The sequence below is a fragment of the Ambystoma mexicanum genome, chromosome 7q (genome assembly GCF_040938575.1).
Source record: "Ambystoma mexicanum isolate Mex_15411 chromosome 7q, UKY_AmexF1_1, whole genome shotgun sequence".
In the NCBI taxonomy this organism is placed as follows: Eukaryota; Metazoa; Chordata; class Amphibia; order Caudata; family Ambystomatidae; genus Ambystoma; species Ambystoma mexicanum.
This window is the reverse complement of record NC_090941.1, coordinates 949,157,382-949,182,771: the sequence shown is the minus strand read 5'-3', so window position 1 is coordinate 949,182,771 and position 25,390 is coordinate 949,157,382. Positions and strand designations below refer to the sequence as shown.

General features: G+C 50.7%; 1 protein-coding gene across 2 annotated transcripts in view; it reads left to right on the top strand.

Moving 5' to 3' along the window:
• Positions 1-16,399, top strand: part of AQP11 (aquaporin 11) — a 335,864-nt gene extending 319,465 nt beyond the window's left edge. For both annotated transcript variants that reach the window (XM_069639987.1, XM_069639986.1), the window contains exon 3: positions 15,995-16,399. In XM_069639987.1, the coding sequence (XP_069496088.1) occupies positions 15,995-16,086 (92 nt within the window). In that variant the 3' untranslated portion in view covers positions 16,087-16,399. The remainder of the gene's footprint in view (positions 1-15,994) is intronic.
• The last annotated feature ends 8,991 nt before the right edge of the window (positions 16,400-25,390 follow it).

The following is a 25,390-nucleotide window of genomic DNA, read 5'->3' as shown; positions in this document are numbered from 1 at the left end:
AACTATGTCTTCTGAGACTGAGGACGTCGAGGTGAAGTTCTTCCAGAAGGCGGCAGATATCAGATGAGTGTTTGACAGCAGAGCAAGAGTTTAGAGTGGCAATATTGGGAAGGTTGCCATCCTTGAAGGACTTCCGGGGAGGGGTACAGATCAGAGGTACGCCCTTCGGAGGTGGACTTTCATTTCCAATACAAGGTTCTACCCTTTGGCCTCAATTCAGACCCCAGGGTCTTTACCAGGCTCATGAATGTGGTGGCAGCCCTTCTCAGGGCCCAGGGTCACCATGTTTATCCATACCTAGATGACTGGCTCATCAGGGGGAGATCCCCAGAGGCGGTCCTTCACAGCTCTTCCGCCCTCATGAATACGCTGCACGAGTTGTGATTTACCATCAATCTCAAGAAGTCACAGCTGAAGCCTACGCAGAATATAACGTTCCTGGGCTTCATCGAGAAAGTTTTTCCCCCGGAGAAAAAGATCACGGCCATCAAGAGGGCCACATATTGTTTTCTCAGCAGAGCTGTGACCTCAGCATGGTGGTAGCAGCACCTCTTGGGTATCATGGCGGCATGTCTACTGGCAGTGCCAATTAACAAGGGGGGGGTCCTGGGAGTCCCTCTGCCAGACATTAGTCCTGGTTGCGAGAGACTTATACAGAGTCTTTAGCTCACTATCTTTCACAGAGAAGAAATATCCTAAACATATCAGTATTTGTTCTGCCCTGGGGCAGTCCAGCACCGAAATGATAGGCAATTCTCCTCTGAACAAGAGTACCAACAGCATCCCCAGACACGTGTTTCGGTCTGGTTGGACCTCATCAGTAGGGAGGAGCTGTGTCTCTCTAAGAATAGTGAGCAAGGGGTCCACGTCTGGCAGTGCCATACATGAGGCTCAAAATTTCAGAACCTTGTGGAGCACGGACTGCAACTTGAGGATAGCCAGACCCTTCAGGCGAAAAGCACTGCATGTTACCATTACCACAGACTCTTCCTTGGAGGGCTGGGGAGCCACCCTGGACAGCCACATCGTCCATGGAGTTTGGTCTCTTCAGGAACAGGAGGCCTATATGAATTGGCTAGAGCTGAAGGGGATCTGGCCTGCTCTAAAAGCCTTCCTTCCGATGATCAGTGGCAAGATGATCCTCATCCAAACAGACAATTCCACCAGCATGTATTACATCAACAAGCAGGGTGGCACCTGGTCTCCTTACTTATGCACCTTGGCAGTCAACATTTGGGAGTGGGCTCTGGAGAACAACATGCACTTGAGGGCAATCCACCTCCCGGGGTAGTCCAACCTGGAGGCGGACAGGCTCAGCAGACTGTATGCGGACAGCTACGAATGGCAGTTGAACGAACAAGTCCTTCAGGAGATCTTCAACAGATAGAGTCATCCTCAGGTGGATCTATTTGCCACCTGGTCCAATAGGAGGTGCCTCCAGTTGGCGTCCTGGCGGGGACAGGGCTGGGGCTCTCTGGTCAACACGATGCAGATACAGTGGGACAACATGAACGCGTTTGCCTTCCCTCCTACTCCCCTGGTCCAGATGGTAATCTGCAAGATCAGGGAGGCCCGGCACCTCTGTGTCATCCTGATACTCTGTTGGCCCGTGAGGCCATGTTTCTCGGAACTACTGAGCCTGTCAAGCTCACCTGCTCTCACAGCAGGGAGGCACGGTCATCCACCCCACCCCCCAGAGGTTAGCCATTGCAGCGTGGTTCCTAACAGGTCATATTAAAGCATCTGTGTCTGTCACAGGCTAACCTAGACCTCATACCGGGCGCTAGAAGCAACGCTACTAGGAGCCAGTACAAGATCAGGTGGACTAGGTTTTGTCACTGGGCAGAATCAAAGGAAGTCGATCCTTTGACTTGCACGCTGGACGACGTGCTACCCTTCTCAGCACACCTCGCACACTCGGTGCAAGTGGACACATGCCGCACCTATCTGGCAGCCATCGGAACCTATAGGAACTCGGAGGAGGAGGTCTTTTCATATCCCAACCAGATAGTTAAAAGGCATTTAGTGGGCCTCACCAGGCTCTACCCACCTATCAAGAAGCCACACCCATAAACCATTTGAACAATTGGCATCCACGGACATCAAGCTAGTCACCATTAAGACAGCCCTCTTGGGGGGGTCTTACGTCTGCACGCAGGGTCAGTGAAATCCAGGCACTTGTGGCTTCAGAGACCTCCCTATACTACCTTTCATAAGGACAAGGTGGTCCTTAGAACTCATCCTGCATTCTTACCCAAGTTAATCTCCTTGTTTCACCTCAATGCTACCTACTTTCTTCGCGGACCACAAGGACGAAGCGCAGAGGGTACTGCACTGTCTGGATGTCAGCTAAAATTCTACCTGGACAGAACCAAGAGTTTCCGCAAATCGGAAGCGATCTTTGTCACCTTCGGGGGGTCAAGGCCAGGCTATCAAGCTTCCAAGGCCTCCATAGCAAGATGGGTGGTTGCGGCCATCAAGGAGGCTTATGAGGAGCAGCACAGTCAACTCCCGGAAAATCTGCATGCCCACGCTATCAGAGCCAAGGCCACAGCTGTGGCTTTCCAGAGGCACGTTTGTGGCAGGTCATCAGTAAGGCGGCTTCATGGGCTACACCATCGGCCTTCAGCAAACACTACTACTTGGATGCCAGCTCCAGGTCGGATGTGGAATTTGGTCAGGCAGTTTTAAGGAATTTGTTTTCTTAGGAGGGTCACCTCTCCACCCTAGGGCTACATTCAGTTGTAATCGCCCATACAGTATGGAGTAAAGGGGACGGGACGTAGGAGTAATTATAAGTTACTCACCGTAGTGGATAACATACTCCTAGTCCATAGTCCCCTTTCCTCCATACGTCCCACCATCCTCCCCCTTAATAAATATTGTCGACGCGTCAAAGGGGACTGAGGAGGGGCGCCGGTGGGTGAATTCAGGGGAGTGCATTCTCAAAGACCTGCAACATTCTTTTTCTAAAGCTCTCCCACTTTGAAGGGGAATCCGATCTAGTCGGACATCGAACCAATTCTGTCGACGAATAGGACGATGACGACGGAGATCTATGTCTCCTTTTGAGCTTTTTAGAGGAAGACGAAGAAGATCGTCTCGACCTGCTATGAGATCGGGATCTCTTTGAGTGCTTTTTATGGCGTTCCGATTCCTTAGAGTCGGATGATTTTTTATGTTTTTTTGGATAAGGCTTTCGAAGAGCCCTTCGACGCCTCCCGCACCACCGCTAACTTACATTTCCTCTCACGGAGGGCCTTCTCCGTCATAGACTGGCAGGAGCCACAGTCGCCGGTTCGATGGTCTGAGCCCAGACACCACAAACAGAGGATCGGTGATGGACATCTTCGATCCACAGTCATTACACTTCTTAAACCCAGTCTTGGGAGTCGAAGCGGTCGATGAAGAAGACATTTTCTTGACAGAAAATCTCGAAGCGCGCCGTTCACGAGAGCGAAGCAATTGGAAAAACGGAACTGAAGCCAACGGGCGCGGCTCGAGCCATTTATACCATCGGTGACGTCGACACGGTATGGAGCCCGTCGAGGGACATTCGACGCCACAACCTCGAGCACAGTGTCCTCTGCCGAAATGTTTTTCCAATGCAGCGAAGCTGGCGAAACAAATTATCACAAGATGAGGAATACTTGGGAGGAACATCCAGTCGAAAGAACGTTACAGTTGGTAAGTAACTTGTTCAACTGGTGGTATACGTGTGTGGTTAAGTAATGGTTTGGTTGTATACGTGTGTGGTTAAGTAATGGTTTGTAAATGTGAATGGTTATATGTAAAAACTAATAAAAATTGGTTTCGAAGGATGTTCAGGACAATGATCTCCCCTTCGAGGGTAAGGAACTGTTCCACTCCTCCAATGACGAGGAACTTAAACAAACCAAGGCAAGCACCCAAACTGCCAAGTCATTGTCGGTCCTAGCCAAAACCCCAGCAAAGGCACCTTATACTCAGAGGTCGGGGTCTCAAACGAGGTCCTTCTCTGGTTTAAGAGGCTTTCAGGACCGCCGTGCACGCCGGGCAGAGGCTCCCGCTGGTGACCCTCACCGTAAACAGCAGACGCAAGGTGGCCGGTTTTTCTCTCAGTCAACAGCCTCCTCTTCAGCAACGGGTAGTCTCCCCGCAGATAAACCATCTAAATGATGTTTTCCATCAGTCGCATGAGACTCCGGTGGGAAGACAAATTTTGTCTCATCTCGAGGCGTGGCAGACCATCACAGAAGACTGATGGGTTTTTGTCCGTTGCCAGGGCGGGCTTCTGCTTGTCCCTACCCCACCCTTTCTCCTTCCTCTCCAGCAGACGGGGTCGCCCTCCCTCAGAGCCAAGCTACAGCAACTTCTAGACCTCAGAGCAGTGCAACCTGTTCCCTTGTGGGATCAAGGGGAGACCTCCCACAAGGCACTCCCGTCTGTTTACAGTGCCCAAACCCAACCCGCCTGTCCTGCGCACTGTCCTCGACATCTCCAAGTGCAATATCTTTCTACCCGAAGAGAAATTCAAGATGATTATGCCTTGCCAGATAAAGTCCTCTCTCCGGAAGGACGATTGGCTCAGCATGTTAGACCTTCAGGATGCCTACATGCATATACTAATCTGGAGCCCGCACCGAAAATATCTGCAGTTCTCCGTGGGAACAGAACATTTCCAGTATCGTGTGCTTCCATTTGGTCTCAGCTCGGTACTGCGTGTCTTTACGAAGATGATGTCAGTCATCACAGAATTCCTCAGACTGCAGGGAATTCATGTATATCCGTACTCGGATGATTGGCTCCTACAAGTCCTTGCCCACAGGCCGCTACGGCCAATCTTCAGTCACTCCTTCAGCTCCTGTTGCATCTTGGGCTGTCGGTGAACTGGCTAAAAATTGTAGATGGCGGTTGCTCAAGACCTGATGTTTCTGGGATACTGTCAGTACCAGAGTGTTCCTGATGGAGGACAGGATGGCAGACCTTTTGACCATGTGCCAGCTCTTCCTGCACTCCTCCCACGTGTCGGCATGGTGGTTCCAGAGACTTCTTGGCCCCAGGGCCTCTTGTGTGTTAGTCCTACCTTTTGCACGCCTGAAAAATGAGGCGCACTCAGTTGGCTCTTCAGGGCTGCTGGTCCCAGGCTACGGATCTGTACTCCAAGATGAATCCAGTCCCGTCATGTACGACATCGGATCTTGAATGGTGGTCATCCGCCAGCAACCTTTCTGTGGGGGCCTCCTTCAAGGAGCCCTGCCCACAAGTGACGGTTACCACGGACTCCTCCCTTCTGGGGTGGGCAGTGACACTGGGTCACCTCAATGTATTCAATCTTTGGTCACTTCAGGGCAGACAGTTCCATATCAATTATCTGGAACTCCTGGTTATTTTCCTGGCGCTCAGAGCCTTTTGACCGTCTATCACCAACAAGGTAGTCCGTGTTTGTACAGACAATTCTGTGGCGATGTTCTACATCAATAAACATGGGGCGCAGAGTCACCTCCTCTAGTGGACCTTGCTATTCAAATTTGGAATTGGGCTATCGAACACAATGTCTGGCTCCAAGCTGTGCACATTCCAGGTCACATCAATGTGACTGCCTCAGCCACCAATCTGCGGCGTGTTACGAGTGGAAGATGAACACTGATGTTCTCACCAAGATCTTCCAGCAATGGGGTTCTCCAGCGGTGGACCTCTTTGCAAACTCATCGAACCAGAAACTTCCTCTTTATGCTTTCACGGACAGGCTCGGAGTGTCTTCGTTGGGGGACGCTCTTGAGATCCTGTGGGACAACGTGAAAGCTTACGCTTTTCCTCCTTTGTTGCTGATTCACCGGTCGCTCTGGAAACTAAGGCGTGCCTCCAACTGCACTGTCCTCTTCATAAGTCCTTGATGGCCAGCCAGGTTCTGGTTTTTTCGGAACTGCAACACCTGTCGGTGTGCTCCCCGATCAGGTCGCAGCTGATTCCTGACTTTCTCCACTAAGGCAATCACCAGTCGTGGCATTCCTCCCGACAATCCTTCAGCTTGGCAGCCTGGTACCCGAGCTCCGATCATTAGCACAGTTCAACCTCTCCGAGGATAACATGCATATAATTCAAGCGGCACGTAAACCCTCTACGAGAGCTCAATACAGGAGCAAGTGGCTCTGTTTTTACCATTGGTGTCTAGCCAAAGAGATTCATCCCACACAGACATCTATTGACTGTGTCTTGTCTTTTGTATCTGACCTTACAGCCTTTGGCATCCATGCCTTATCATGCAGGAGATACTTATCCGCCATTGCGGCTTATCTGTCTACAGACAGTTACTCTTTTTCACTGGCGAATCCTATCATCAAGAGACACTTTGCAGGTCTTCTCCATCTGGTTCGTGTCCCCTCATCCCAAATGGGATTTGAATGTGGTCCTCACCGCTTTATGTCGTAAGCCTTTTCAACCTATGGCCATTACCGAACTCAAGTACCTTGGTTGGAAGGTGGCTTTTTTGATTGCATCTGCAAGTCGAATAAGTGAGCTTCAAGCTCTCTGTCCAACATCCGTTCCTAACTTTCCTCAAGGCCTTCATCCCCCAAAGGGCATTCATGCACATCTGGTCTGTGGCAAAGTAGCTACTGTTGCCTTCCAAAAATACGTCCCTTGGGAGTCCATTGCCAAGGCGGCTACGTGGGCCTCCCCATCAGCTTTTTGCAGACATGAGCTCCCGGGCTGATGCCCAATTTGGCCAGGCAGTTCTTAAGAATTTATTCCAATGACACCTAAAGTGAAAATTGCCCCCACTTAGAGGCTCCCCCGCCTCCAACATAACGCATCCTGTGGTGGATGAGACACAGGGGCAGCTGGGGACGAAACCCCGGGTGAAAACACTGCCCCGCTGCAGAATTACGGCGGTTTCCACTGCCGCCGTGAGAGGAGGATGCCACACGCCATCCTAAAGCTCCAGGCGGCGAGCGGAGAAAGGAGGGAGGGACCCGATGTCGGAGTGACCAAGCAGATTTGCGGACCCCAAGGCAGAATCCACCGGTGCCCCGACGGGAACACAGCCTTTCGGGGGAGGACCCTCAGACTGAGGACAGAGGAGCCGGCGGGTGCAGGAGCACCCGACTGCCATTCCGGCGAGAATCGGAGGAGTCCCGAGGGAGGAACCAGCGGCGGGACGCGGCAAAGATGAGGGGGCCCCCCCCTCTCCCAACTATCAGCAGGGCGGCGGCATCCGCGTGGGTGTTGAGCCACCTGCGGGAGGAGGAGCCCCCACTGAGAGGCAAAACTGGAGCGGGGGCCCGCTCCATAATACGCGTAGCGGGCACACCGAGTGAGGACTACAGAGGGAGCCACAAGGTTCTGAGAGGAGCGCCAGACACGCCGTGCTCACGGGCCACCCCCCCACGGGCACAATAGAGTCACAGGAGGCTCGCTAACTTCGGTGGTGGGTGAGGACACACTGGGAGACTTTGGAAGCCCCTGGAAATTTAATAAGGGGGCCGTCCGACCTCCTCTCTCTAAACACCTTAAAAACAGCCCTGGTAGGAGGCGAAGCCCCAAACGAACACAGCCAGCCCCCGCTGCAGCACCGCAGCAACCAGCAAGAGGGAAGGCGGATAGAAGGTGATTTGTGTACGACAGGACCCGCAACACACTTACCCTGGCAGCTGTGTACATACGGATCCCCAGCACCAGCCGTGTGCGCTGAGAGCGAGCGGCCAGGGGGCCTAGGTCGAGGGGAGTCCTACGGACATCGACAGCTACAAGGTACGTGCTACGTACAGCATATATCTGCCAATCATGGACTGCCACCAGTTTGCGCTACGCCCGGGATCATGCTCCGAAGCAAGCACAAGCAAAAGTGCTCAGGAGCGAGAAAAAGAGCAGGGCCTTGTTTTTAGGCTTGTGACGGTGGGCTCCTGTTCCCTCAATCCCAAAAATAAGATTTATACAGGCTCCCACCCGACGCAGCCTAAACATTCTCACGGGCACTGAACTACTGATGCATTAGCCCACCTTTGCAACTGTCGACACGCACAGCAGCACACCCACCTGCATAAACCCCCAAGCAAGGTGCAGAGTCTGCAGCAACATCACTCTGCACACCCGTTAACAGCGCAGCAGCGTGCTCCTTTGCATAAACTCCCAAGCAATATACAGTGTCAGCAGCACTATTACCCTGGAGCTACCACCAAGAGGGTAAACAAGTGCTGCCTTAAGGTGCCCCTGGGGTCCAGAGAGCGGGACAAGAGACAACAAGAACTGTAAAGAAGCACATCAATCGGCCTAAGAGCTCCAAGAGGCGAAGGAGGCATACACATTGGTAAAGGAGCCCCAGGGAGAGAGCGCACTAGCACTGCATCGCCCTATCCTCTCCAAAAAAACAAAAATTCTACAGTCTTGGGTGGAAAGAACATATAATAAACTAAAAGATTTGATGCAGACAAAACCGCCTTCCCCAGACCCAGATGGTCCCGTTACAAGACACTCTGCCACCAATTTGCAGGTAAAGGAATACGGGGCCAGTGGTCCAAATCAGAGACTGGGGGGGACACAGGTGATTGTGTAAGGGAGGAAGGGGGAAACAAAGTGCTTGCTAAAGAGGAACCAGGCACCAGAGATTACCCCAACAATGGTAAACGTCACCAATATTGGTAAAAAGTGACCGGAGGATTGGCTGGTCTCACCCACCGATGCGCTTACCCTACGAAGTTGTGGACAGCTAGCATAACATTCGAGCCCCGGCAAGAAGAGACAAGCGAATTACCAACGTGCTTAGATAGACTAAGCAGGCGGAATTGCTCTTTGAGTACTCCCCCTGAAGAAGGAGACGAAACGAAAGCTGAAGCACAAAGGAACGAGCCCCCTCTTGCTCTGACGCCTAAGAAGATAGCTCTGCTATTTCCGAGTGGCACTGACCGTTACCCAAAGGAGCAACTCAGATGCCAGGGGCTAGTGTGAGGCCCGGACAGTCAAAGACGAGAACACAGGCTAAAGCCCAGGTGGGCCAACTTGAAAAGTGTTTGGGTCAGAGACGACGAACGGAGAGCGATTCACCTCCTCCACCCCTGGAACGACCCAACAACGCAGAGGCATCGCCACCATACACTATGGCGTCAGACAAGGAGGAACTCCTAAATTGTTTGAAGGGGATAGAAGCCAGACTCACGAATACGTTCCACAACCAGTTGGAACAGGTGAAGGAGGAACTGAAATCTTCCCTCCAGGAGGTAAGCAGAGAAATGGCAGACCTGGGAGGCAGAATAGATATCGTAGAAAATGGCTTATCAAATGTAGCAGAAGAATCTAACCAGAACAGCGTCCTTCTAGACCGTTAGCTAACGCAACAACCAACTTGGAATTACAGGCAGAGGACCTTGAAAACCGTTCAAGAAGATCTAACATCAGGGTCAAAGGCCTGACTGAAACGATCCAGGATAGAGACCTCAAAGACACTATGCAACAATGTTTCAGTAGCATGCTCCCGGACACGCAGTCAGACTAAATTGGGTTTGATCGGATACACAGAGTTGGCCCAAAATGGAACGACCCTGGAGCAAGGCCTAGAGACGTCCTAATAGCAGTGACGTCCTACTGCCAGAAAGAAAACATGCTGAGAGCAGCAAGATCCCACAATGATCTCACAATCAATGGCTCTCACATTCAAATATACCAAGACCTAGTGTTGATTACTCTCTGCAAGAGAAGAATGATGCAGCCTATTACAAAAGTACTCCAAGCAAAGCAGATACGATACAGGTGGACGCATCCGTTTGGCCTCTCCTTTACATGGGAGGGCAAGGAGCAGAAAATCACTACCTGCGAGGAGGGCTGTTCAATCCTACAGCTAGAGGAAGACCAGGATAGTCGGAATGACCGACCACATCCCAATCCACCAGAGACTGCGAGTAAACCGTGGGAACGGTCAATCGAGAAAAAGCGGAAGTCAAAGAAAACGGGGAAATCCAAGGTTCCGCAAGAGAGCCAGGAATAACTAGCGACGGAAGAACACTAGGAGAAGCAACTAACAAGAGAGTGTACAACCTTAGAACAATGGTCGAGGACTACAACCCACCGAAACACACAAAACCCGCACGGAGGAAGAAGAACAAAACATCTGGGAAGGGGAGAGGAAGAGGGAGATTTGGAGGGTTGGGGGAAGAGCAAAGGAACCAAGAGGCACATCAACAGAACAAGCTAGAGACCCAGGGGACGGAAAAGGTGAATGTGAGAGTCACTGGAGCGCCGCACTTCCAGCTCGAAACTGCGCAACTTCCCCTACACAAAAATGGCTCAGTCAAAGGTAATGTCTCTGAATGTACAGGGCCTGAACTCGCCAATAAAACGGCGGGTGATACTAGACAGGCTGAAAACATTGCAGACGGCGATTGGGCTCCTACAGGAGACACACCTCCTCCCCAAAGACGAGAAGAGAATGGCCAATCGAGCCTTCCCACAACAATTTTTTTGCCTCAAGTGGTGAGAACGAAAGGGGAGTAGCTATACTAATTGGGAGGGCACTATACTTCAAAAAACTACAAATCCGTAAAGACAAAGAGGGCAGGTACTTGGGGCTCAAAGGGTTGATAAAGGGGAAATTGTACACAATCCTAGCCATTTACACACCTAATAGTCACCAGGATGTGTTCATAATGGATCTGCTGGGCAAACTGGGCAGCTGGTGCGAGGGCCAACTGATTGTAAGTGGGGATTTCAACTGTGTCATGGACCCAATGTTGGACAAAACAGTCCCTCCCCACCGGCCCACAACTGATCAGAAAAAGACAAGCCCTGGGTCGATTCTTCAGAGAATTAGGTGTTATTGAAACTTGCGATTCTTGCAAGGGGACAAGAGAGAATACACCCACTACTCAGCCGTCCACCTGGGATACTCCAGGATAGACATGATCTTAGTATCCACAACATTAGTCCAGCAAATAATGGAAGTAGGAATAGGAGTGGAATATCACTCAGATCACGCGCCAGTATAGATTGGGGGGTGGAAGGGAGCAGAGCAAAACCGCCCTGGAGCTTAAATGAAATCCTCCTGAAGGATATTGTGCTAATGGCCCATATGGAGGCTACCATCAACAACTACTTCAAAGAAAACGACAATGGGGAAACAGACTGGGGGGTAATATGGGATGCTGGAAAGGCAGTGATCAGGGGTGAATTCATATCACAGGCAGTGGCATACTACAGAGAAAGAGCATTGGTGACAAACCAACTAGAAAAAAAGGTGAAAGCTGCCGAAGCCCAACACAAAGCCCACTGTTCGAGAAAATCCTTAAGAGTGCTTTGGAAAATCAGAGCTCAACTGGAGAATCATACGGCGGACCGGATCGCCCAGTCACTGCTACAAACAAAACAATCCTTTTATATCCATGGAGGCAAGGCAAATCGTTTCCTGGCAGCGAAATTGAGAAAGCAAAAAACACAGAACTATATAGCACAACTAAACGGCGTGCATGGAAAACCCCACACGGCGGAGCTTGACAAAAAATAAATAATGAAGCGATTTCATGAGGAACTCTTAAGTAGCGAGAATCTTGACCCAGAACGCCAACTTATCTATATCAACACGCTCCCACTGCCCCAGATTTCTGAACAAGACAGAACTAGTCTTGGGAACCCAATTACGGCACAAGAGATCAGCGATGCCATTTCAGCACTACCAGCCAATAAGACCCCAGGACCAGACTGCCTTGGCAACGGCTATTACAAGACGTTCCGCACCCAATTGCTCGGCCCGTTGACAAAGCTATATAATACAATCAGAGAAGAGGGGAAGGTCACACTTGATATGGGGAGGTCGATAGCTATAGTGCCCCTGAAGCCGGGTAAAAATCCCACATCTGTGCGAGCTATCGTCCCATAGCATTGCTGAACATCGACGCAAAAATCTATACGAAAATCCTAGCAACTCGCCTAATGAAAATCCTGCCGAACAAAATACACAACGACCAAGCTGGGTTCATTACTGACCGGTACACTCAAGATAACGTCAGAAGGGCAGTAGACGTCATAGATGCAGGGCGACGAACACTACAGAGGTTTGCAGTGGCAGCTCTAGATGCCACCTGGGCTTTTGATAGCATGGACTGGTGCTATCTGAAACTGATCTTGGAGCGCTTCGGTTGTGGCCCAGAATTCACCAAGATGGTGCTTGCTAATTACCAACACCCATCGACAAGTTTCAGGATCAACGGACAAAGTACGGAGTTCCTGAAGATCAGAAGGGGCACGCGACAGGGCTGTCCACTCTCCCTTCTGATTTTTGTGATGGCGATGGGACCATGCGCAATGCAGTTCCGACAAGATTTTAGCATCATAGGAGTGACGATTGGTCAGGAGACCCACAAAATAGCGCTGTACGAGGACGACATTATGCTCTTCATGGGAGACCCAGAAAATACGATGCCCAGAGCGATGGCCCAACTGGAGGAATTCAGACAGATCTCGGGGTTCTCCATAAACTTCTCCAAATCAAAAGCCATGAACTTAACAGCAACGAGAGAAGTGACTGAGACATTGGAGAGGACATTCCCGATGAGCTGGGTGGGGTAAAAACTGGAATATTTAGGGATCCACCTTACTAGAGAACCACATAAGCTATATCAAGCAAACATAATCCCGCTGTGAAACAGCTACAGGAAGACATGCTCAGATGGGAATCTCAGGAGCTGTCATGGTTTGCCCGCGTCACAGCTGTCAAAATGACTATCCTCCCTCGTCTCCTCTATGTAATTAGTTCACTGCCGGTGCACATACCGCCAGCCAAGATCCGAGAGTTGCAAAACGCGATATTTAAATTTATATGGCACGGTAAGAACCCCAGTATCCAGAAACATCCTAATGCGTCCCCCCGCTCCTGGGCGGCCTGGGAGTTCCAGAAATGGACAGATACATCTTAGCAGCACAACTAGCACCAATGTTGAGGTGGGCAAAACCAGAGAACCATAAGGGATGGTGTAGAATCGAACAATCAGCCTCATCAGCCCCCCTAATAACCCTGTTGAGCCTGAGAAAAGAAAACTGAGAGCAGAGGTGTGCTATTGGAAATGACGAAATGGTCACTGCAAAGCTGGGACAAAGCCCGGAAAAAGAAATGCATCCCGAGCAGAATGGGCCCATATACGCCACTGATGCACAACCCAGATTTCACACCGGGTCTTCAACGAAAGTATTGGGCGGGATGGTCAGGGCCCGAGACCATGTACCTGAGAGACATACAAAGACGGCTCTCAATTACTCTTCACAGACTCAGCAGAAATTCAATATAGGCGAAAATGAGCACAAACAAGGTACTGGATAACCCACACGACGGAGAAGAGAGCGGGCACAAGAACGCCATCAGGCCTAGAACTGTTTCTGCAGGAAGGCAACACAGCGAAGGGGGTCACCAGACTCTACAGACTGCTCTCCAACGATCAATCGACTGGCAATCTCACATACAAAATGAACTGGGAAAGAGACATGCAAGAGCCACTAAGAGAAGGAATGGAACCAAATATGGGCACGTGCACATGGCACCTCCAGATGCACCACGATTAAGGAATCAGCTTACAAACTATGCCTCAGATGGTATATATCCCCAAACCGCATCCATAAAATCACAAAGTCATACTCACCAAACTGCTGGAGTAACTGCGGTGAGAAGGGAGACCTATTTCCTATGTGGTGGACATGCCCCAAAGCTGTGGCCTATTGGAAGGAAACACTAAGCCACATTAAGGACATTTCTGGGGTTGAACAGCCGAGATCTCCGAAAACAGTTCTCTTAGGAGTCCCAATAGAAGGTAAATGCGCAATGTCAGGAACGTCAGCCTTTCTCATTACTCACCTGTTATCAGCAGCAAGAATGACCCTTGCACAAAACTGGAAAAACAAAGAAGGTCCGACCTCAGCATTGTGGTGGATCAAGGTCTGGGGAGAAATGGCTATGGAGAAGATACGTGCTCTCAGTACCGGAAAATACCTAACATTCTTAACTATCTGGAACCCATTCCATGAACTGGTGCGGGACAGAGAAGCCCAATTCTTCAAACCCCGCCTACTCCGGAACACGCATGTCATCTGAGACCCACCAGACGTAAAGACGCTGGGACCCAAGCATCAGGAAAAGATCTTAAATCTGCTGAACTCTATAGTGTAAAGTAGTGGTTAAAGTTGTGGGGGGTGAGGGGTAACTAAGGGGAGGGCGGATGGAGGGAAGGGGAGAGCAAGGGGGAAAAATTGGAAAATTGAAAATCTTCAAAGGCTGAGGGAACTTCTACGAACTGTAGGGTACAAACACAAGTAAGATACAGAACCTAATTAATAATTGATGGCAAATGTTATGTTGTATTTACCTGTATGCCTTCGATCCAAAATAAACTTGGTTTAAAAAAAAAAGAATTTTTTCTAATAAGGGAATTTCCATCCACCCGTAATACCTATCTATGGTCAGTGCTTGGGAATCTCGCACAAGTATGGAGGAAAGGGGACGGCGTAGGAGTATGACAAAGTTACTCACCGTAGTAACTACCTTACTCCTAGTCCATAATCCCCTTTCTTCCATACGCCCGCCCGCCGTCCCCTCTAATAAGTATCCTCTATTGTTGCTAAATGGTCCTGGACCTTGATATAGAAAAGGACTGAAGGGCGATGCGTGGGCCAAAGCTCAGAAAGGCGGGGCTACGGTGACGTGCAGTGGCCCCACGTAAAAATACAAGAAGGACAAAAACAAATGTTTTTGATGCTTTAAAGTGCTCTGGTCCCGTCTCGGTTGGTGGAATGTCCCACAAGTATGGAGGAAAGGGGACTATGGACTAGGAGTAAGGTAGTCACTACGGCGAATAACTTTGTCAAAATTGATGTGTAAACGTCAGGTTGTACAGCAGGGCTTTGTTGGGTATGTATTCATTTTTATAATTTTATATAGCAAGGAACAGACCAAAACGGGCGTCAGAACACTTATGTAGAGAAAAGGCACTGTTGCTAGCAAGATCACACATGTGGATATCAATCAACAAAGACCATATTAAACTAACATCTTATGGCAAAATTCAATCGAGATAATTTTATATGCCAAACTCAAAATCTGGACCGTAACTCAAGTGGACGCTGGAACACAATACCCTGTTGCACTGGGCATACGGTGGAGCGTAGTGGGCAAGAAAGGAGGTCCTGAAAATACGGGAAGAGAAGTGACGCACTACTCACTCATGGTGGTCCTAGGACTGTTACAGAGACCCAGGGGTTGGTAGATTAGAATGCTACTGTGCAGAAATTGCAGAATGTCCTGACACTGTGTCTGTCACTATGCCTCTTCGAAACAAAGCTAGGACCTGAATTGAACGCTGAAAGAAGCTCTACTGGAGATGTGTTAGAAAGGTTATGTGGGCTTGTATATGGATGCATGTAGCTTTGCACAAATATTGGGGGCCAAGGGTTGAGGCAATTGAGTGCACAAGCCTTTCAGGGAACCCCATATGTGTGCTCACGAAAAGAGAAGATGAATGGCAGTGATGCTGAGGGAAACATTCCTGTACGGTTGCTGACGGTTAAGCTGTCAGTGCTCTCATGGCTTTGGCTACACACATGGAAAGACATGATGCTGCGGGCAGTCATTGACATAGCAGTTATGCGACTTGGCATAGATGCGGCTAGAGAAGCAAGGAGCGAGATGAAATCACAAAGCAAGTTTGGCTAGTAGTTAATTTGAAAGCCATAAGCGTGGCTTGCAAATGGTTGGACGCTAGGTAGGGGGAGGGATGGAGGCAGGCTGAATGTGAGAAATAGAGGTGAGAGGTGCTGCAGGTAAGTATGAAATGTGTGGTAGGGGGTAACCTGGCGTAGTGGCACTGTCATATCTTTCAGTAATCGTTCATTGATATTGAGAGCTGAGAGTGCTCGATTAGTGTATGTGTGTATGTGTGTAATATGTTTAATGAAGAGAAAGGTACTTTACAGTTATTGAAACGTTGTTTAAAAGTAAGAGGCCGCTAATCTACTTAGAATTTATGTTTTTTGTTTAATTCTATTTCAGGAATGATTCTATCCGTGGGACTATTTGATCATCTCATTCCCGCTATAAAAAGGCTTAGGCGTGGACCTGTAGAACCCGAAAAGACTGAGTAATCACAAACTGCGGCATTTGAATCTGATGGGACCTCAAGCTGAAAAAAACGACAACTATTGCCATATTTGCTGAAGATCACTTTCACATGGATGGCATTGTTTCTGCTCACATCTCAGCAATAAAACTGCATTCATTTTAACCATACTGATTAAACACAAGACTGCAAACCTTTATTAAAGTAATTGGACCATAAATTATTGTATGCATCTCACAGGAATATGTTACATTCACAGTCGAAACACCTACATGTGTAGAAGGAAATACTACTTAATACAGGAATTTGATGTTTCCTTAGTAAAATGTTTTACACTAGTTCCATTTTATTATTCAGTTTTCTCTCTGGGATCCCTAAAAATTAGGATTTTAATTGGGATCTTGTAGAGGTTGAAGGGTTGTACCACTGTTTTCTGTATGCGACAATGCAATGATTTCGGTCTGTTCATATTGTGCGTGTGTGTGTAAGTGTAATGACTCGACGGATGAAGAGGGTCAAACTACTGAAGCTGAGCAAGGCCTCCACAAATGCTTTCTGGGAGTAATGGCCATTTTGAAATTTAAATTAAAAACACCTGATCCAGACCCAGTAGAAACTGGAGACCTGCAAGGGGTCCTCTCCGGCAGGTAGGATGAGATTGATAACCTTCTCCAACCTAATGGCATTAAGGAATCTTGGACAATTTGGGATCCTGTTTGGGCCACCGTCAGATGGAAGATTTGATGCCAAATTCCAGACTATTCAGGAGGAGAAACTATATCTGGGAAATAACTTCCTAGCTTAGTCGGCGGTCATAGCAGTGGCCTTCAACTCAAGGACAAAGTTCCTTCTCGTCCCCAAGCCATTAATAGCCACAGCTGATAAGGAGAAAACCCAAGACCGAGTTGACAGAAAGATTTAAATGAACAAGGTCCGCCACCTAGGCCCTGAAAATGCTGCCTGCAATTTCAGACTATGGTAGGATCAGTGACTTCTCTGTTTACTTGGCCCTGAATTAAGAGACCAATTTTCGGCAGCAATTACAGACGCCAAACAGGTGGCTATGGACATGCTAGAGTCTGCACTGGGCCACGTCAATACAGCTGCTAGAGGGACATGTTTAGCCTGGATATTTGCAGGAGAGCCTATCTAAAAAGTTAAAAACTAACTTCTAAGGCACACGGCAAAATAAAAAATAAAACGTTCCTACTCCTGCACGGATGATGATAAACATCCTGACTTCATTTACAGCTAATCTTCATAAACCTTGGTTAACAACTAGCCACAAAGGTTATAAAGCCAGAGCTTTCCAGGCTTCAAACTGCAGAGATTGCTGAGAGATACATTTTCTTTATTAACCCAGCTAAGTAACAAGCGATGAACAAAGGTATTTTTTCCTTTTACTCTGGGGCTTTCACAAGTAAACAAAGGGACTGGTGAGATGCAGCCCAAGGAACATACCATCACAGTGGAGGCTGAATTTCTTTTTTCCATCACAGTTGGAATTTAATCACAGATGAGCCCAGAATTTTTGCGGTTGTCTGTAGGTGCTTCCGACTTTTCCTTTCTACCCAATCTTCCCTCCTTTCCACCTCTGTCAACAGGTTGCATCGAATCTCATCTTGGAAATTAGCAAGTTGCTCGAAATAAATGTGATATAAGTGGTGATATCCATGGAGGGCCACAGTGCTATTACCACTGCATTGTCAGTGGCAAAGAACAAGCCAGGTCTCTGTAAAATCCTCGACCAGTCAGACTTCTACTCCTAATTTCCAGGAGACAGCTGCAGTATGGTGGTTACCCTCTTCACAAATTCTGGCAGCACTTTTCTTTTTTTTTTAAAGACATAAATAACATGGATGGAATCGGTCTCCTCCCTTACTTTTACCAGTACTGGCATTCCACTTCTCTCTATTTCGTACGTGTCTTTTCAATTTTAAATTCTTTTGGCCTCCAAATCACAGACTTGCAAATAGGTACATGCTGTGTGGCTGTCGATTGTGGAATAAGGCAACCAAAACCCCACCCCCAAGTTCAGTGACGCTTTGGACTCTACTCGGTTCTTCAATGCCACATGGGTTTTTGCCGTGGAATGATGTAGCCACTGCTAATACAGTACAGCGTTTCATTCTGAGATCTCCCTAATTGCTATAACTTAGTATAATGCTAAACACAGAGGGCCCAATGTTCCTTTTTCACTTGGCTCTCTCGGCAGCTCCTCAGCACCACTGTGATAGAGTAAGGGCATTATAATCCCAGTATCCAGGCCTCCAGGCTCTGTTTACTTTTATCTGTAGAGGTAAAACAATATGTGAACATTTCTGGAAACTTTACAAATTTCTCGGGGGTTGTGGGGACTAAAAATCTTTAGAAATGACAGTGGAACTGCCCATTACTTTTCCTCAATTGAATGCTTATAATAAGTAAACAAGTTACATCAAAATGCACTTAGTATTTTTATTTCCTAATTGCAAGGAAATCGGTTCGGTCTATGCTGCTATCCTATGTTTACAGCTATGTCTATAGTACCATACCGGCTGCTGTTATTCCCCTTCATGTATGATTCTGCATGCTTTTGTTTTGCCTGCGAGAGGAGGCACAGAGAGAAAATCTACGGGTAATGTCCTCTGCAGAAAAAAATGTGTCACAGATCTGGAATCTCTAGACTTATAGTGCACCTCCCGCATTATGTTTGCAAAGTGTTAGAAACACAACAGCCAGCAAGCAGTTGGTTTGTCTGCCTTTATCATTGTCAGGGCTTCCTGCGCGATGGTCGCATGGAGTTAGAATGACAACATACAGCATGAAATTGTACTAGTTCTCGTTATTCCTGTCAGTGCTTTGTGCACTATCATATGGAATTTTAGAACTACAACTACTACTTGCACTATTTTTGCAGTATTCACTCTTCCTGGTTCTCTTTAGACTTGTGAGCCCCTGTTGTATTGTTGTTACATAGTGTTAGAACCCCAATTCCTAGAAATCACTTCTTTTGGTACTCTTGAGGTTTGAGAGTATGTTAGTGCTACTGCAGCAGATTTTCAGAGCCCGGAGTATTCCTTTGATTTGCTTGCAGCTTCTCAGTGCTTTGGCACAATTGCAGAAGAGGTCTAGAACCACAACACTGAGTATACAGCTCTGTATGATCCTTATCACTTCCCTGGCGCCCCCCTCTAGGGAATTCTCCACAATCTCAACATTTTCCACCTTCCACTCTCCTTTCCTCCATACTGTATGAGTGTCCCTCGTTAGAGACAGAAACTGAAACTTTGTCACCTGAAAAATTGTCTTAACTCTTTAAATTTAGTTGCGCGCGTGGGGCGCGGCCCTGGGAGCATGCGCTCCCCTGACTCTGCCCTCCGGTGCCACACCTCAGTCCTCTTTTCCCGCATTGATGGGAGTGGACCTGCTTCACCAGCGATATGGTTGAGGCCCTTTTTCCCCTCATAATTCCCTGCGTGTCTAACATATTACCCTGGGGTCTGGGTCCCAATCATTTCTTTTAAATTCCTAGGTACTTTAACTTCAACCGGCCTCTGGTGCCTCGCCCCTCCCCGGCACATGTCGGCCCCGGCGGGCTTTGGGAGGTGCCCTTCCTGCAACGGATCCTTTCCGACATCAGACCCACACGCACTCTGCCTCTGCTGCCTGGGCGAAGACCACGGCTGGGACGGCTGTTCAGCCCACAACGCCCTTACTCTCCGGTCACTAAAGAATCGACTTGCAAGGTGGAAAGAGCTGTTCTCCAGGTCCCCCCCAGAGCCCATCAAGGAGTATGTGCGCAGGAAGATGAAGGCCAAGGTAAGTATTCTGGTCATCAAAGCACGCCACAAAAGCGATTCTTTCCCTGTGAAGCAACCTAGTGGGAGGGGCCACTCGGGTCCAGTCAGGGCACTGATGCTCATCGAGCTACTGGCTTCAAGGCCGAGGGGTCCACCAATACTTCAGGTCCCACCTCTGAGGGGCCAGTCGGCTCTTCTACTGGGAAATCTCCTGAGGAGCTCGGCCCTAGCTCTGAGCCTATGCCTGAGGGGTGCGCCTACACGCAGTAGGACTACCGGCACCATGTCCGAGGGCAATCAGCCTACCAGGCCCATGCTGAGGTACAGAGGAGGCCCGAACATTCACGGTCCAGCAAACGGGTAGAAGCCAAATCCAGTTCCGTGCCAGACTCACAACCCCAGTGTGGTTCGGGCCAGGACAAAATGGCAGCATGCGCATACACGCACCACTCTTAACGAACATCAAAAGCCAGACTTCACTCTGGGAGTGGAATGGTCCCCCCTCAGGCAACTTGGTGCACTTCGTATCCGGGGACCTCAGGGCTGGGGCGATACGCCGAGGCTGATTACATGCAGGGCAGGCAATGCACGGGAAGAGTGCAGGCCTACACGCAGTTGATGCTGTCAGGAGCGCACGTCCCCAGAGTGTGAGGAACGATTCTCTGACAAATTCCTCATATTGATGAAGTTGCCCCAAGTGGGTAACATCATTTCTCCAGCATGGGGTCTGGCATGGATTCACATGCTCATGAATATTCCCCGTCGCCAGGCTGGGAATCCTCGGTATAGAAAAAAATCAGTTTCGTTTCTGATCTGTCTTTCTTAGTAGTAACCAATCACTGGTCTCTGGGTCATACTGCCTCCAGCCAATGACTGCCCTCTCCCTAAGCCCTGCCTCTGGCAGCCATCCTCAGATTTTTACCGCACGTTCAAGTGTTGGGAGTCCTCGTGCTGTAGCTCTTGAGCTTTTGCTGCATTTTCGCGCTTTTTCAGGAGATTTTTCTCATTTTTCCATTAAATAGAGCCTCAAGCTCCACCGTTTCTACATCCGATCAACGGGGATCCGTTTCGGAGTTTTCTACGCCCCTGCAGGGTGAAGATTTCGTCGAGTTACGCTTTTGGAGGATTCCAGAAGTTCCGAGGCCTACCCCGGACATGGCCCAGGAGAAAGGAAGCTCGACGCCCGGGAAGCTGTTCAGGACCTGCCCTGGATGCCAGCTTCAGAATGTTTTCAAGGAGGACGAGCATTCGTTATGCCTCTACTGTCTCCATGAGGACAAGACGCACAAGGAGAAGGACTGTGCGTTTGTGGGAACATGTCGGAGCGGACCATGAAGGATCGCCACCTCCGTCTCGCCAACTGGCTGGAAGGGAAGAGCCCGTCAGGCGAGAAGAAGAAGTCCGAGCTGTCTTCTAAGTCCTGTGAGGGTGCCCCGGTGACGGAGGCCCAACAAAAGGCTAAGCACCGCGAGTCCACGGGCACCGGGATCGCCGAACGGTCGGGCTCCTTGGCTGCCAGGCAGGGCGCATCCTCCCCAGAGCCATCAACCATGAGCCAACGGTCTGGCTCGGGTAAGAGGAAGTCCGAGAACCCGGCGAAGCTTCTGGAGAGGCCCCGGTCGATCTCGAAGATTCCGGCAGAGGGGGAGCGAGGCTCGGACCCTCCCCCCAAGGTGAAGGCCCCAGGCGTCCAGAAGGTGACGATGGCCTTAATTCACCCTGCTAAGACCTCGATTGAGGATGTCGCCGCGGCTCTGGCTCAGCCTGTGGAGGCTACACCTGTGGAGGCGCCCTCAGGACCCAGAGTCTCCCTGCCACCGCGGAGGGAGTCGTCTTTCAAGCCCATTGAGAAGACCCCCACGAAGTCCTCGTTGGAAAAGGTGGGGGAGGGGCTGGTGGCCATTGTGGATACGGACACGACCTCTGAAGAAGAGCTCATCTAAGTCGTGGAAGAGGCCCAGCCCACCGGGAGGGATCCCGACGAGGGCGACGACGAGAGCGACGGTGTCACCGACAAGGCTCCTCAAGATCCCTCGCGCCCTTCGTTTCCGGCGCCACAGGATACCTCGGCGCCCATTTTGTTAGCGATTCAGTCCTTATGTTCGGAGATAAGGACAAGGTTGCCCCTCCCCCCGACGGAGGTAACTGAGCCAGACCCGACGGGGGAACCGGAGCCAGGACCTTTGGAGAGTCCACCACATAAGAGGAGGTGGACGCATCCTACGCCACCTCTCCCACCTCTGCGGCCTGCTCTGCCTTCCCCCCGGTCTACTACCCACGGGGATGATACAGGCACAGACACGGCTATGACAGGTACAGATGACGACGGAGGCGACGACGGGACGTTTCCCCTGTCGTCCCCTGCTCGGGTGTCCCCACCCTACGAGATTGGATCCTTTCATGCCATGATTTCCAGGGCATCCAAGCTTTTCCAGCTCTGCCCAAAAGAAAGAAGGGTTCCTTTACCAATGGCGTGGGGCTAAAAGGAAGACGGTCCTCGCCATCCCGCTTCTTGATGACATCTGGGATGAGGGGCTCGCCCTCCTCAAGAACCCTGCCACGGCGCCGGTAATGGGGACTGGTACGAGAAGAAGTACCGGGTCCCCGACGCTGCCCCCTTGTGCCTTCGGGCACAACCTACCCCGGATTCGGTCGTCTTGGCGGCGGCAAAGAAGAAAGCTGGGGGGACATCGGCCTCGGACGGCGAGGGCAGGAAGTTGGACACGATGGGACGACGGATCATCTCATCCGCAGCGACGACTATCAAGGCGGCCAAAGCCCTGGCTATCGTAGCCCGCTACGACAGGGAGTTGTGGTTTAAAATCGCCCCTCTGTTAGACTTGCTTTCGGATGCCAAAAGGGCTGAGGCCCTTGAAATCCTACAGGAGGGGGAGATTACTTCGGACCACGCCATCACAGTGGCAACGGACATCGCCGACACCGGTTTCCGTCAGTTGGGCAACGGCGTTTGCTTGAGATGACGAGGATGGCTCAAGGCCACGGATTTCCGCCAGGACGTACAAACCAATGTTTTAGACATGCCCTTTGACTGGAACAACCTCTTTGGGAAGGCGGTTGATGAGTCCCTTCAGGCCATCAAGACAGACACAGAGACTGCCCGGGCACTGGGAGTGCTCCAACAACGACGGCCGTCCTTTCGGAGCTCCGGAGGCAGACAAGGTGCCTCCAAGGGATCTGGCAGTGGCTCCTCCACTTACCGCCAAGCGGCAAGATCTTCATCCCAGGAAGCCTACAGGGGACGCGGCAAGTCAGGTGGTGCCCGTCGTCGTCGACAAGGAGGCAAGGCGGCCTCCAAACAAGATTGAACCGACCGTGGCGTCGGGCCCCCGCCGAAGCACCCCGGTGGGAGGCCGGTTGGCAAGGTTCGTCAGCGTGTGGGAGTCCATCTCCACCGACCGTTGGGTGCTGGACGCCCTGGCCCAAGGGCACGCCCTCGAGTTTCAGAAGAAGTGCCCTCGCGTTCCACCCGTGGCCAGGAAGGAAAATCACATCCCTCTACTACTGTTGGAAGTAAGGGCGATGCTCAAGAAGGGTGCCATCGAGCTCGTCCCAAAGAGGCTTCGGGGCTCTGGAGTTTACTCAAGGTACTTCCTCGTAAAAAAGAAGACAGGAGGATGGCGCCCCATCCTGGACCTACGACAACTGAACAAGTACATCAAGGCACAGAAGTTCCGTATGGTCACCCTCCAGCATATGCTGGGACAGCTGGAGGAGGGCGATTTCCTGTTGTCGTTGGACTTGGAGGATGCGTACTTCCACATCCCCATTCTGAAAAGACACCGAAAGTTCCTCAGGTTCGTGGTCCAAGGGCGGCACTACCAGTTTAAGGCCCTCCCGTTCGGTTTGAAGTCGGCACCCAGGGTGTTCACCAAGTGCCTCGCCGTCGGAGGAAAGGACCAGGACCATTCTGGGCAAAGTGCAGCGTCTGCTGGCCACGGACATGGCCAGGGTAAGATCTATCAAGTCCCTCCTCAGGATGATGTCCTCCTGCATTTATCTGGTGCGCCTTTGCAGGCTTCGTATGAGACCCTTACAGGAGTTCCTCGACGCCCGCTGGATCCAGTCGATAGGCAGCTTCGAGGACAGGGTCCCTCTCAATGAGATGCTCCGTCAGGCGATCCGGTGGTGGAGTACCTGTGCCCATCTGTCGGCGGGCACGGACTTTCAGACCCCAGCTCAGCAGGTGACAGTGTTGACGGACGCCTCCCTGGAAGGTTGGGGAGCACACTCCGGAGATCTTCACGCGAGAGGCCTTTGGCTCCCGGAGGAGAAGTCTCTCCACATCAACATCTTGGAGCTCCGCGCAGTGTTCTGGGCCCTCAGGTTCTTTCTTTCGTCCCTCAAGGGCAAGGTGGTGAGGATCTTCACCGACAACACCACCACGATGTTCTACATCCGGAAGCAGGGCGGAACCAGGTCCCCGGCCCTATCCAAGGAAGCCCAGGATCTGTGGCATTGGGCCGTCGCCCAAGGGATGTTTCTGGTGCCTCTTCATCTAGCAGGAATAAAAAACACGATCGCCGACTCACTCAGCAGGGAGCTGCGCTCGTGCCACGAGTGGGAACTACTCCGGGATCAAGTGGATAGACTCTTCCGACGATGGGGCGAACCCCAAATCGATCTCTTCGCGACGGCGACGAATTCCAAGTGCCAGAGGTTCGCCAGCAGGTTCCCCCAGCCGAGGAGCATGGGTGATGCTTTCTCGTTCCCCTGGGACGGCCTATTTCTTTATGCGTTCCCTCCGCTGCCATTGCTGCTCCGGCTCATCAACCAGCTCAAGAGGTCCCAATGCAGGATGATCCTCGTCGCACCGGCGTGGCCGACGCAGATCTGGTTCCCAGACCTTCTGGACTTGTCAACGTCCCCACCAATCAAGCTGCCGACGGACGCAGACCTTTTCTCCAGAGAAGGAGGTGCCATTCTTCACCACAACCCGGAGTTGCTGAACTTGCAGGCCTGGCTCCTGCAGCACTAGAGTTTGGAGGGTATGACATCCCGGCCGACTGCATAGAGGTTCTTGCAAAGGCTAGGGCGTCCTCAACTCTCAAGTGCTACGGACATAAATGGAAGAGGTTCTCTGTCTGGTGCCGTGCACAGAAGATTAACCCTCTGTGGATTACGGCCCCTCAAGTACTGCCGTACCTACTGTCGCTGACCAAAGCTGGACTGGCTCACGCCTCCATCAAAATACATCTGGCTGCAATCTCCCGATATACCAGGACGACGGGATGGGCGTACTTGTGGTCTCATCGCCTGGTGAAAGAATTCATGAAGGGACTATTCCGATAATTCCCGCCGGTGAAGGCTCCTGCCCCGGCGTGGGAGCTTAATGTGGTGCTGACCAGGCTCATGGGGGCCCCATTCGAGTCTATGCATTCGGCGCCTTTGAAGTTCCTGTCGTGGAAGACAGCTTTCCTCGTGGCCATCACCTCCGCACGACGAGTGGGAGAGATCCAGGCCCTATCTTGCAAGCCTCCATACTTGACTTTTCATGACACGAGGGTGGTGCTAAGGACACGCCCATCC